Below are 15061 nucleotides of genomic sequence, written 5' to 3'. Positions count from 1 at the left end.
ATTTATTTATTTATAAGCAAAATGACGTGGCGGTACCGAAATGGATACCAAACGCGGTGATCTTCATTTTACAGGCCATGGACTGGAGACTAGACTCCTCTACATTGACAATAGAGTAGCACACAAACTCGAGCATGAAGTTACTGGTATTCGTTTGTAACGCGTCAGTGATCAGTTGCCAGTGTACAAGTGTGTTTGTCGTTGTCGCGAACGATTTCAAAACTGGCGCATAAAATGGCAGAGCAGTTACTTAACTTAAAATTTGTACGAGAAGTCGAAAAGCGACCTTGTTTGTATAATTACACTATTGGCGAATATTCACGTAGAGATCTAACGGAAAATGCTTGGGCTGAAATCGGGAGAGAAGTGAATTTGTCAGGTAAATATTTCACAATGTTTATTTTAGTTGTGCGTACACTAAAAACCAGATGGCAGCACTATCGCTAAATAGAATGCTTCAACTGACTCAGAATTTCAGATAGATGGCTCTACTCAACTTTTTCTAGTCATCTTTATATATATTATATACGTATATATTATAACACAGTCAAACACAATCCGAAATAACAATTTCTTATAAATTTTATTATTTATTAGTGATATTTATTACAATTAGCGAAGTGTATATTGCATTATTATTTATTTACGTAAATTCAGTTAGTTGTAGATTTACTTATTAAATAAAAGTAATAATTAATATACCATATTTACTCACTGTAAACTTATTAATTACTCGTAATTATGACTTGATGAATTTGTGATAATTTAGACAACTTTTATTTTTAAATGATGTAACTTATTATTATTAATTTACTGTATATATTACTTTGTAACTATTTTCAGGAAATGAATGCAAAGAAAAATGGAAAAATCTACGCGCCGTGTTTGTACGGCATATGAAACCGTTTTTAACTGGAACTAAAACAAAACCGAAGAAACCGTATTACTTAGCAGATGCTATGCAGTTCGCTTTACCGTATATAAAGTCATTGTATCCGAGATCTGATGAGATGCATATACAACCCCAAGTGGAGGTGTACGACGAGGGAGAAAGTAACTGGCAACCACCTGATAATGAGATGTCTCCTCCGTCAGTAGTATCACCACAACACTCGTTCGTGGCATCACCAGGTTCACCCCAGTCGTCTATTTCGCCCATGCCTTCATCTCCAAAAATAAGTCAACAATCAAGTAAAATAATAGCCAAAAGAGAGGAAATGGACGAGGATTACGTATATCCTTCTTGGCATCAACCTTATCAAAATAGGAAGACATCAAGAAAGGAAGTCTCACAATTAGATAACGAATATTTTCAATCAAAAAGAAGTAAAGTTGACTCGATTCAGCATGAAGCTAATAAAATGTACTTGTTAAGTTTGCTGCCAGATGTTGATCATATGACTCCAAGTCAGACGAGGACTTTCAAACGAAAAGTAATAGATTTAATCGATAATATTCTGCAAGATACACCTGCCGTGTAAAATTGATTTTTGTGGTGGAAATGATAACAAGACTAGTCTTTAACGATAATAAACTCAGCTATGTTTCGACTTAGGAATAACTTAGAAGAATATAAAATCCAGAAAATTTATTTTTATGATTTCAGTTCAAAGAACCTTTGATTTATTTTAAGAATTAGGTGTTATTTTTTGGAAATCTAGTTACTAATATACTAGTAATACTAACTAATATACTAGTAATACTAATATACTAGTTAGTTGGCTGTCACACATACTAATCGTAATGGAATGAAACAAAATAATTCTAATCAGTTAACCCAGCAGAGAATTCTATGTATAATAAAGAAAAAACGGACTAAGTACGAGACGGACTCGCACATTGAGGGTTCCATACAAATTATAAATAAAAAAAATTTTGCAAAAAAAAATTATTTTTGTGATGTAACTATAAATTTACAATTTTCAGATTTTTCCTTTTTTTTATTGTTTCTTGCCAAATTTCATGATTTTAGTGCAAAAAGAAATAATACATTGCTGTGATAACATCTCAGCCTGTATTGTAAAGTGTGCAGTAAAAAAATCTTTAAAAAATATATAAAATATTATAATTTAAAAACAACTCTATATTCTAGTAGTTATTTTATCTATAATATGTAAAAATTTTATTTAAATTAAAACGGACGGAATAAGAAATGTATTATAACTATCGGGACGATAGTAGAGGAAATCCAGCCTCATAAAAAGCGCTATATAATAAAAAAGCCGCGATTCGTAGCGCCATCTATCATAATAAAAGAACACTAACAGTTTTCAATGTCATGCTCAAATACCTACTTTGAATGCTTTTAAATTTTGAATAATTGAAAACGGAATGACGAATCGTCTTCGCTATATGCTGGTAAGGCACCAATGAAATATAATAGTTGAGGTTTAAAGCTGATCAAAATTATCTCATCGTGACGATTGAAGTAATTGAAAAAAACACCTTCTGTTTCAACTGTGACAATGACCTTAGATAGATAGATAACCTTTATTACCAGTATTAAGAAAATAAAAAATTAAAACAATATAAAGAAAAAAAAACCGATTAATGTTGCTGGTAATAGGAGCCGCCTCAGCTGTTGCTATATATGTACAGCTCCAGCGAGATGTACCTATATAGCGCTGATTTTCAGGCGGCCTCTTAACTCTTTTACCTTTAGCATGCGTGCGGGTCGCCAATACCTATTTCTCGGTCGGGAGACTCAACACGCTTAACAACAAATACATAAAACATTACAACAAATACCTAAAACATTACAACCAAAACTGAAAAGAATAACGCGGTTTCAGAGATGTTTTCTCCCACGAACACTCAGGTTATGGAATGAGCTCCCTGCCGAGGTTTTCCCGAGAGACTACAGCATGGGGTTCTTCAAAAGGAGGGTAAAGAGGTTTTTACAAGTTCGGCAACGCGCGCGTAATACCTCTTGTATTGCAGGCGTTCATAGGCTAAGGTAACCGCTTACTATCAGGTGGGCCGTATGCTTGTTTACCACCTCAGTGGTATAAAAAAAAAAAGAACAAACTCTGAATAAAATATCGCACTATATATTAGTAGTGTAATGTTTTTTTTTTTTTTTTTAATACATGACAATTAAATGGTAACGCCGCCTGCGCTAATGGTATACGCTGGCGGGGCACCAGTGAAGGATGATAGGTGAGGATGAAAGTAAGTCAGTTGGCCCATCTTGACAAAACACGAATTAATCACGATGGTTTCCAGTACGAACCGCATGGAGGTCGACCTGATAAGGTATAATGCTATTAATAGATCTGTTAAATCTCATTACTAACAATCCCATTTCCTGGTGGTGGGAAGTGAGTGAGGGGGACAATGGGATGAAAGTTGAAAGGTATAAAGGTGATAAGGAAAGGGGTATCTTTTTTAATAGGTGAAAATGGTATGGTAACCTCGTCTGTGCTAACGGTATACGCTGGCGGAGCACTAGTGGAAGATGACAGGTGAGAACGAATGCAGGTCAGTTGGCCCACTATGATAAATTCAACAAGAATTAACTATGATGGTTTCCAGGGGGAACCACGTGGAGATCGAGCTGAGAGGATATATTGCTAGCAATGGGGCTATTAAACCTCATTACTAACAATCCCTTTCTCCCCTAAGGAATAAGGTATCGTCGGATGGAAGGAAACATCACTCCTCGCCCGCGTCTAATATCCGTAGTGGGGGGAAAAGGATTGTTAGTAATGGAGACTGAGAATCCCATTGCTAGCAATATACCCAACCAGGTCGACTTCCTCGCGGTTTCCCCTGGAAACTATCATGGTTAATTCCTGATGAATTCATCATGATGGGCTAACTGGCCTGTTTTCATTCTCATCGATCACCCTTCACTGGTGCTCCGCCAGCGCATTTCATTAGCGCAGGCGGGGTTACCGTTCCATTTTCACCCATAAAAAAAAATATCCGTAGTGACGTATGGATAAATTTTTGAGACTCGATGCTCTATCTATATAATCTAAGGTCCATAGTAATGTCCACAGTACTATTTTTGACCTAGGTATCTGTCAAAGTATAAAAGTAGCATACAGACAGGTAGGTAGGAACTACTACAGTCAAACTTCCATTATCAATTTTAATGTTTATTCTAATGCATTGTAATTTAAATATAGGTACAGGTATGTTCTGAATAATTTAAATTATACCTAATATAATCTAAGTGTCATTTTTAATTTATTATAAAATTATTTTGTAATTTCAATACTACAACATAATTTGTATGAACTACTTACCTATCTTTATAAGCACATGTACTATCCTTATTCTACGTTCATAATTTTTTTAACCAAATAAAAATATTACATAAAAAAAAATTACACGTTTAACAAGATATATAATAATATTAGCGACCCGCCCCGGCTTTGCGCGGGTGCATATTGCATCACATCACATTAGAAACCACTGAATTTATCAGTATATTTCTACAATATTATGCGTGTATTATATACATATAAACCTTCCTCTTGAATCACTCTATCTATTAAAAAATAAAAACCGCTTGCGTTGTTTTAAAAATTTAAGCATACATAGGAACAGACAGACAGCGACTGCGATTTTGTTTTATACTATGTAGTAATTTTGCTAGTATCTAGGTATAATTATGAATGGTATTACATTAATAATTAATGTATTTATATATCTACAGATCAAAATAATTAATGGATAATGTAAATAAAGCAAGCTCCTCTATAAATACTTTATTCTTTGGTCTACAGTCTAGTCGCAAAATCGGCGAAATCGAATCACTTGCACACAAGTGTACATTATCAACACATAGACGATTCACTATGGATATCTATATATAGATGTATAATGAACATGAAGAATAAGGGGGTGAAGTGAGGTAGGAAGGGGGACCAAGCGACCTCTATTCGTTGAGTTTACTTGTCGCGACGCGGCATGGCCCCTCTTTAAGCTTATCGTTATTATTTTGTAACAGCTGTTAAATATTTGTTTTCCAATATAAATCATATAACATTTTCAACACTTTAAGTGAATTATCGAACAATAATACGAAATGGAGTACTCAGGTAAACATATTAAAATATTTTATGCCGTTCTGTCATTATTTTCTTACCAGCCTTTAGTGATATTTTTATACAATTTTAAACTTTATGTACATGTAATAGGGTACATCATTTGAAACATATCCAAATTCTCCAAAGACCAATGCATAGAGTTATAGAACGCGCACGCGTCGTTGATGTTGCAATAGGAATGTACCGATTATTGAAGAAAATATCGATTATCGAGTAGTTTTTAATTGTTATTCAAATGTAATTATACGATTTTTAATCTGGTGGTACCAGACTATAATTAAAAGGTAGGGAATTGGCCAACATCTATTTTTCATACCACTCAATCATACCCACCTCTAAATATTTTATTTTTATTTTTTTTTTAATTTTTTTATTTTTATTTTATTATGACTTAGCATTGAAAAATACATACAAATTAAAATTTTTACGTTTTTGCAATCAACCCCTGTTTTTTAATCGCGATTTTTATATGCCGCAATAGGGTTACAGGATAGCAATCGAATATAATAATTGTAGTAGGATAAATTTTCATATATATATCTCGAAGTAATGTATATGGTAAAACAACGTTTGCCGAGTCAGCTAGTATTTTAATAAATAATGGATCAAAAAAAATATTTGACATAAATCATGGACCAAGAGAATTCAGGAACATTAGCAACATACAATACATACTGATTTATATTTATTTATTAATTTTCATATTCACCTAACTCAATATAAATTGACCTACGTAGGTATAAACGTATTATTTAAATTTTATTTTAGATTTTACTATGTAGTATCGACTCTGCGACGATAAGTAAAAATGTCTAAATTTAGTTTTAGGAATTTACCTTAAGGAAACTTAAGGCTTCTTTATAGTATTATTAAAGTTGTACTACTCTTTGGATTGAAAATGATTGGTACCTAAAGTAATTTTGAATATGTGAAAGTGTTTTGCTGTAGGAAAATATATCTTAAGGAATTACAATATTTACTTTAGTTTGTAAGTAAAATTAAGCATAAAGTATATATCAATATATCAATATACTGCACTATGACTATCGATAAAGAGTTGTCGATATGCATGAATCCCTAGATTGGCTGATACATGTGTGAGTGAGCGCCAAGACCCGTCACTATTCAATCTGTTGTATACACTACTGATAGTGTGACCGTTTAAAATAATATTTAAATATTCGTTATAATACAAAAAGGTTAAGGCTGCCATTATATGTATTTATTCAAAGAAATAAGTTGACATAATTTTGGACTTTTTTTTAAGTACTTAGCTTTTGACAGGACATAAATTTCGTAAATTTCGTTCCAAAGTATAAATTAAGGATAGTATCTGGATAAAAAGGCCCATTGCTATATTCGTTCACAGAGCAAGTAATCGCCAAGTCTTAAAGAGTAGTAGTCTTAACTCTTATAGAGTTGCCAGCGGCATTATATCTACAAAAACAATATGTGACAGAAGTGTTTGTTTTTGCCATAGACTTAGTATAATGTACAGGCATACCTTATTCTTAAATATAATCACACCCGAGATACTTCATACAAAAACAGCTGTGCCTGTCATATCTACTGAAACAAATAACGTCTGACAATGTGCGCGTGTGTAGTTAAAACTAGAGTTTATATACTGACGCGTGTTTGGGAGGGAGGGTGAGTTCAGATCTAAGAACAAGGAATTACATAGAAAGAATGATAAAATAAAAACTGTAAATCATACGGTTGCCTCGTTTCTTCTTATGCAAATATAATTAGTAAAAAGAGGAAGAAAGATAGACCATCAGTTGCTATTTTTCTTAATTCATAGCAGGCTAGTGTATAGAAAATGTGTATGTAAAATTTTTGTTCATTTACATTACTAGATTATATACTTAACACAGTTTATGTAGAAAGTATGCATGTAGTATATAAGTCAGAGAATTAATTATATTTTTCTTTACAGATAATATAATGAAGTTTGAATTTGAAGAAGAGGAACTTATTTATGAACATCCTTCGAATTTTATTGCAAGTAATTTTAATTTTCCTTTAGTATACACTACAAAACTAGACGAAATGGTTATATTAACTAAAGAAAATGTTAATAGCTTATCAATTGAGAATATATCGAAGAGAATTATTAAAGAAAGTAAACCCAAATTTATTTCGTATCCCAAACAGGAAAGAGGCCTATATGCATATACAAATAAAAGGGCCTATAATAAGTTAGTAAAAAAAATAGAAAGAATAAATACAAACAAAACAAAACCAGTGAATTCCAGGGATTCGGAAGAATATACTATTTATCAAATGTCTCCGGAAGCGGACGAAGTTCATTCGTATGTTATTAATAGAAAAAAAAGGACTAGAAAGCCTCGTAATCAGAGCCAACCATATTATTTTGTTTTCGCAGACAAACAACAGAAAGATGTAGAAGTTATATCATCTGACGAAGATTCCGATGATCATTCTCATATCCGTTCTATTTTCTTAAATAGCAACGAAGAGTCTAACGATATTCTTCCGGAAGACGATGTTATTATTGAAGATCCAAATGCCAACAGTGCCTTACCCACTCGTATCAAACCTATAAAGAATATCGTACGTTTCCAGAGAATACAAATAAGTCATAATTCCAATATAGATTTTAGTGGTTATGAAATATCTAATAGTTATCTCATTTTCACATACATATGTACGGATTACAGAGACATTTATTATATTGATGAACATTACACACTCAAAGAACATTATCAGCTCAATAACATAGATCCAAATGAAGAATTTATAGATTCCTCGAAGACTGATTGTGTGTATGAAATTTACAATTGCTGTTGGTATAAACGCGAACTAAGGGTACGACAGTTATTCCAGAACGTAAGAGATAAATCAAAATTGAGGTTTGCAAGTGTAAAACATCCTTGCATTCCGACTGATTGCGTTTGTTGTTGTAAAATAAAGACGGGAAACAATAGCAGTCATATCGCACAAGAATTTTCAATGGTGATAAAGGATAGAATAGAAACTGACACTTGTAATTCAGCTACTAGATCCAATACAAGTAAATGGAACCGTCACCTTTTAAACAATCTTGGTATTACGATTGGCTACACCATTAATTCGGCTTTACGATATAAACCAAAAATACCAAAACGAACAATACGAATTAAAACAAAAAAAGATTATCGCCAATTTACCCTCTTACAGATTTTTCTGCGTTTCACTAATGATGTTGAATATTTTTACCTGAATGAAAGTGGGTTAATTCAGACACATGTATGTGTACCTAATAGTTTTGTATCCAAATTATATCTTAAATTAGAAACAGAAATAATAGACAAAGGCAAATACCGGTGTAGTTCAACAGTATGCTGTTGGTGTAAATATGAACAATCTCTATCCAAATTAGCACGTTCTGTATTACCAAGTGTCTTAAATTTTTTAAAAAAACCACATACCTGCGGTCACTATTGTACCTGTTGTTGCAAAGGCTGTATTAATATCAGTAATAAAGTGGCAAAATTTATGCCTATAAGTTTGACACGTTCTGCAAAATACACAAATGGAGCAATTAAGAAAAAAATACAATCAATTAGGGGTCAACAAAAGAACGAAGTATACACTTCTATCCAAGAGGAGCAAACTGGAGGTCAAGTCACACAATCAAATCCAATTCATATTGATCTAACTGAAATGAAATCGGAGACATCCTCTGTAGATACGTTCGATATTTATGAAACGTTTAAAGACCTGAAACTCAATATTGAACAAAAAGGAGAAGTAACTGCCGTAACAAGTATACGTCCTAATGAGTTGTCGACTAAGAATCTAAAAATTCTCGCGCACATTATTAGTAATGCTCAAAAACAAATAAAACAACTCGGTATTATGGGGACCAATATGGTAATAGATAACATATTTAATAAAGACCCAATTTTACTTCCTCAAAATATACCATCATTACTTGAAAATAGATTGACTGATAAACCCGCAACATCTAAAACGTCTTCAGTTGATAACAATACATATTCGAAATCGACTACATTTGTACATAATAAAAAAGATCTACATGTATTTAATAAGAAGGCCCAATATCAAAACTATGCTACCATAATGGGTCAGAAGACAGAAGAATACTACATATCCATTACGGCACTTGAAAATAATTGCACCAGACCAGAGCTCCGATCAAGTTTTGAAAATCTCACAACATACCTCGACGTTGAACAAAAAGTCGGTACGCGGAACAAAAATATAAATGTTACACACATTAATAAAATAATACCAACTGTATTGAAACGAAAATCAAACCAGGGCATGTCGGACTGTGTGAATGCAAAGCACCCAAAGAGATCAGAGAGACACCAAATACAAACACAACGAGTTACAGTACCGAGCGGTGTTGATGTAAACCAAATATTAGAAAACGTTAAAAAATCAAGTACGATTAAAACCACGAAGTTTTTACAACCAATTACTCTACATAAGCCTAGTACGGTTACACAAGCGCCGCAGCAAAGTTCTAATCCGGTAACAAATGTAACGTCACTGCCCTCAAGGCTATTACAAATTTCAGGTACAGCTTTAACTTTAATACCAGTGACTTTTATGCCGACAGATCAAAATATTAATAATCAATTGCTTGTGAATCCAGGAACATCCGCTATTGTAGATAGTAATCAAACCTCATTAACACCAACAGTTCAACAACCTATAAATTTTTTAATCGCTCCAAAGGAGGTAGCTATACCTGCTATTAATAGTAATATACCGACAACTACACAGATTGCAACCAAGCCAATTGTTATAGATGTAACTAATAGCCCAAAACTTAGTACATCTAATTCCACCATCATTCCTAATCCTAAGGACACATCTGAGGACCCTGAATGTGTTTTAGGCATTTGAAAGTATTACTGAGAATATTATTTTACTAAAATACGTTGGATTGGATATCACACAATAGGTCTGGATTCATCAAATCACATGCAATTTTTTTTTTTTCTTTTTATTTTACTTGTTATAGTAATTACATGGTAAAGAACATTAGAATAAATAATTTATTAATTTTTGACTGTTCATTGTATTTTCTTTTGACCATTTATATATAAGCATTTGCTTTTAAATTGATTTTTAATTATAACTTTGAATTTTTTATATTTACCTTCTTTTTTATAAAAACGTCAACCTCCTACAAACCTAATTTAGCTATTGAAGTCTTTTGTCTTTCTCTTTTGCGCTAATTTCTCAATTTGAAAGACAGTGACAAAACACTCTAATAAAGGGGTTCATATTTTCCTTTGCCTATCTTAATAAGCATTTGTGAACAATTTGATTTTTAGTTTTAAAGTTGGCATGATTTTTTTCTTACATTTAATATCTATGTATTCAGATACTGAGCTGAATGCTTTTTTTTATTTGTTCAGTGTTCGACACTTCCCTTTTTTTACTGTTTTAATTAAAGCGTCTGTGAAAAAGTTATAATTTGATTTTGTAATTCATGCAATTTTTTATACTTACATACAATACATTGCGTTCTGTGACTTGCCTCTCCCATCTAACTGTTAGAAGAGAGCGAAAACGATTGTGATACAATTGTAATGATTCATTAAATAAAGTTATATGATACTGATTTATTTTTTATTATATTTACTATAGTATGGAGTTCTTCAAAATAGGTGTATTAAGGACTTTTCAGGTTCAGCAGCGCGCACGTGACTGCCTTAGTCGTCCATACTAATAAATTACAATAACCGTTTACCATCAAATGGGCTGTATCAACTCAAATTGACATAAAACATTCAGTTAGTGGTTTAACTATCTTAACTGTGTATGTAAGGGGAAAAAGGATTGTTGCCAATGGAGTTTGACAGCCCCATTGCTAGCAATATACCTTATTAGGTCGACCTCCATGTGGTTCACCCTGGAAACCAACGTGAACAATTCTTGTTGAATTCGTCACGATGGGCTAACTGACCTACTTCATCCTCACCTATCATTCTTTACTGGTGCTCCGCCGGTGTATACCGATAGCGCGGGTGGGGTTACCATTCCATTATCATTAATAAAATAAAAAAAAAAACTACCAAACTACATAATTGTGTACTATGTTGTTTCTTTTGAGTATGTACATAATTGGTAGATCGCACCGAGTTTCGTCAGTAAACAGTAGATCTTGGGTCTAGTCAAATCGGCTACCTCTGAGTTTTAATATTTTATATACACTATCGGGACTTAACGCGATGAAAAACTTTTGCAGGTAAACAGTACCTACATACCTGCTTCTTCATTAACGATTTTTCTTCATTAACGATGTCGTGGTCACGACAGGACCATTTACCTGCAAAAATATTGCATTTCGTTTATCATTTGAAATATGTGTAAACAACGCAAAAGTTTAAAATTAGTTGTAATATATCTAATAAGCCGTGTGGTCCCGGCATAGAATAGGCCACCCCTTCCTTTCCCGTGGGTGTCGTTAGAGGCGACTAAGGAAAGGGCATGAGCGTCCCTCTTAAAACATTTCCAAAACTTAACTGCGGATGCCAATCCGCCTGCCAAACGTAGCAACTACTGGCAAAACCCCCCCAAGGGGAAGGTTTTTGTTCAGCAGTGGAAGGCTGATATGATGATACCTAATAAGAAATCACCAAACAGCGGGAGGTACACTGTTCAATTGTAGGTTCAAGGGTCGAGTCCTGTCTAGCTCACTGGAGATCTTTATGTATAGCATAGATAAAAAGTTATACTATAGAAAAAAAAGTCAACAATATTAATGTTATTCATTATGGGTTTAATGCCTTAATTTGTTAATGGTAAGAGAATCATCAAAACAGATTTGGCGAATATTTATCGCATTATATATTGTATATAATACTAGCGTATCTCGCAACTTTGCTCGCATCGCATGCATCAGCATTTATCTACAGTATCCAATTTAGGATACAACTTATCCATATACCAAATTTCATTCAAATTCAGCCAGTACTTTTGTTTGTACCTTATGAATTCATCATGATGGGCTAACTGGCCTGTTTTCATTCTCATCTATCACCCTTCACTGGTGCTCCGCCAGGGTATCTCGTTAGCGCTGGCGGGGTAACCATACCATTTTTATCCATCAAAAAAAACCTCAGTTACCAACGTTATAAGTATTATGTCAATAGTTGAAAATAACCAATGCACTTTACTCAAAATTCAGTTTATTGAACATGATAGTTGAAATTAACAACGCAAACTCTTATAATATTAAAATATTTTAAACATTAGTTGATTTCAATTTCTGTTTAAACCAATAAATATTTGTAAAAACAATTTCTTCTCAGATTTTAATTTGATTTTAGTGGCATGGTGCGACTCACACAGAGTAAAATAGTAATATTCCTACTCTTTGATTTGTACAGAGTAGAACAGTGATCGCTGAGGGGTACAGTTGTGTGGACGTTGTTGTGGCGATGATTACCACTTTTTTTAATTGGTAGTTAAATTTGCCATTCTTAAGTTGCATGATAAAAAATGTTTCGATGATAAGAGCCTGTCGAGTATCGTGTGCAGGTAACTTATTCGATTCTTGTATTTGAGTAGGTACCTATCGTATATCCGAATTCAGTATTACAATTTAGAAATAAAAATCTAAAACAATTTTATAATCTTGTAAATAAAGTGTCATTTATTTTTAAATATGCTATTTCTTATAAATGGACGTTCTAATTCTTAAGTCTATTGTGTAAAATTATAGGCAATAGAATTTAATTTAGATTTAACGTTTGATTTTTAATTTATTCTGCATTTTTAATTTAAAATTCTAATTTGTATAAATTACTTTTAGGAGAGTATACGAGGAGCACTGCGCGAGTGCGGGCGCGCGCACATCAGTCTCTTGATGGCATTTAAACCGATAGGTCGCGTCGAATGTTTTACACGGCGTCAAAATTTTGTTTCATGTGCTACTTACCTACTACAAGAATTTTTGATATTCTATTAACGTAAAATGATTATTTGCAGAGCCCAGAGGCAATATTTCATTTAGCACGTGTTCATTCATTATTTAGTGATCGTTTTTAGATTTGTACATTTGGACCTTTATTGTGTTTCTGATAACGCATTTTTGAAACAATGGGACGAAGAAGCAAAGTAAATATAAATAAATCTAAAAAGGCACAATTAATGAACAAAATATTGTAAGTACCTCTATTTAAATATAAATATGTGAATTATGTGTTATTTACGTAAACTTAAGGCCTGCGTAGACGAGGGTTAACCTCGATATACATTTATGTTTATCAAATAGGATAAAAAGTATTTATTACAACAAATACAAGTTCGTACTACATACATACCTATCTACGCTACATAAGATACACTGAAAAAGTCTCTAGTGCGCAGGTCTTTATAAATAGATAGATTTATTTTCATATGACTACCGACGCCGGGCCGCGACACACATCACTCCGTGTCGACGCTGTGCACTGTACGGATGACTAATCGTTACATGCCATGCATGTTTTTTTTTTTGTTTTGGATGCGTTGACAATTTTGCATTTAAAATTCTGATTGTTGAGTTTTTCTATATATTCCTACACTAGTTTTTACTGGTGACTTCGTACGTGTGACCAGGATATATTGATTAACTTTTAAGAACATTTTGTTTGTAAAACGTGCCTTACATTTTATGCGTCGTGTCCAGATTGAAAGTTTGAGCGACAAAAACCAGTTAGATATTGCGAAGGTCAAGCCACGCCCCCATAGAGCGTTTTTATAATAAAATTTAACGTAGCGCAGTGTGGTATTACTGTCGTGTTGTAAGAAGAGCTAATGTATATATCTATATTGTAAAGAATGAAGACGGTTTTTTTTTTATTTTCCGCGACGATATGCCGTACTACAGTAAACTAGCTCTTTTTCGTGGTTTTACCAGCGTCATAAAGTATCCTTTAAGTTAGAATATAATCTACCCATGCATCAATTTGTTTATGACATAGGGGGCAAATGATCATGTGGCTCACCTGATAGTTCCTCTCTATTGACTTGGAAAATAATATCTATGAAAAAGTATTGTGTACCTAATTGCCAAAGTGATACTATTAAACAATTAGCCCATACTTATTTTATGAAGAAAAATAATAAAAATCGTTAATTTTAGTTCAAGAGAGATTGTTGTTTTGGGGGGGTACTGCTAGCAGTATACCTTTTCAGGTCGACCTCTACGTGGTTCCCTTTGGAAACCATTGTGCTGAATTCCAGATATATTGGGTTAACGTTTTTTTTGCGGTGTTTTTTTTTTATATAAATGGTAAAGATAAACAACTTTAGCATGTATTTTTATCAAAATAACAGTATAAAATAAATAAATGGCTGGAATAAAAATAATGTTGTGATATTGTCAAATTTTCTTAAGTATCATATTTTTAAATGGCTAATATCAATAAAAAAAGACATGATGAAATGGCTAAATATGCTAAGTATAGGAATTAACCATAATAGTTTCCAGGGGGAACCGCGAGGAGGTCGACCTGGTTGGGTATATTGCTAGCAATGGGATTCTCAGTCTCCATTACTAACAATCCCTTTCCTCCCCCTAAAGATTCGTCGCCTCCCCTCCCTGGAAACTATCATGGTTAATTCCTGATGAATTCATCATGATGGGCTAACTGGCCTGTTTTCATTCTCATCTATCACCCTTCACTGGTGCTCCGCCAGCGTATCTCGTTAGCGCAGGCGGGGTTACCATACCCATAAAAAAAAAAGGCGACGAATCGCAAATATTGTCGTCAGAAATCTTAATTTTTCTCAGCAATTACGAGACATTTGGGATTGATATTTATATATTTCATTTATTATATCCTTCACATTAATTTGCCCATTGCTTAACATGATTGATAAAATTTCATAACAAAGAAAAAAAAATCACGAAAAATTGTCTTTTAAAACAGAGATTTACATTTTACAAGGAAACTGAATTAAAACTTTTTCTATTTAAAATTTTCTACATAGACTGAATTAAGCAAACACTTCAATATATATGC

At 33.1% G+C, this 15061-nt stretch overlaps 3 protein-coding genes across 4 annotated transcripts in view; all 3 read left to right on the top strand.

The window, feature by feature from the left end:
• Window positions 1-84: 84 nt before the first annotated feature.
• LOC113511187 (uncharacterized) lies at window positions 85-1591 on the top strand. The gene is made up of 2 exons (XM_026894802.3): window positions 85-379; window positions 844-1591. The coding sequence occupies exons 1-2, from the start codon at window positions 235-237 to the stop codon at window positions 1479-1481; spliced, it is 783 nt and encodes a 260-aa protein (XP_026750603.2). The 5' UTR covers window positions 85-234; the 3' UTR covers window positions 1482-1591.
• A 3292-nt stretch (window positions 1592-4883) lies between these two features.
• LOC116413372 (uncharacterized) lies at window positions 4884-10675 on the top strand. The gene is made up of 2 exons (XM_031912155.2): window positions 4884-5051; window positions 7000-10675. The coding sequence occupies exons 1-2, from the start codon at window positions 5039-5041 to the stop codon at window positions 9942-9944; spliced, it is 2958 nt and encodes a 985-aa protein (XP_031768015.2). The 5' UTR covers window positions 4884-5038; the 3' UTR covers window positions 9945-10675.
• A 2254-nt stretch (window positions 10676-12929) lies between these two features.
• The window catches only part of LOC113511228 (uncharacterized), a 38231-nt gene continuing 36099 nt past the window's right edge, over window positions 12930-15061 (top strand). For both annotated transcript variants that reach the window (XM_052903231.1, XM_052903230.1), the window contains exon 1: window positions 12930-13216. The gene's annotated coding sequence lies outside the window, so the exon portion shown is untranslated. The remainder of the gene's footprint in view (window positions 13217-15061) is intronic.

Source organism: Galleria mellonella, unplaced genomic scaffold (genome assembly GCF_026898425.1).
Source record: "Galleria mellonella isolate WM207_F2 unplaced genomic scaffold, CSIRO_AGI_GalMel_v1 utg133, whole genome shotgun sequence".
NCBI classification, from domain to species: domain Eukaryota; kingdom Metazoa; phylum Arthropoda; class Insecta; order Lepidoptera; family Pyralidae; genus Galleria; species Galleria mellonella.
This window is presented reverse-complemented; position numbering and strand designations above follow the sequence as displayed.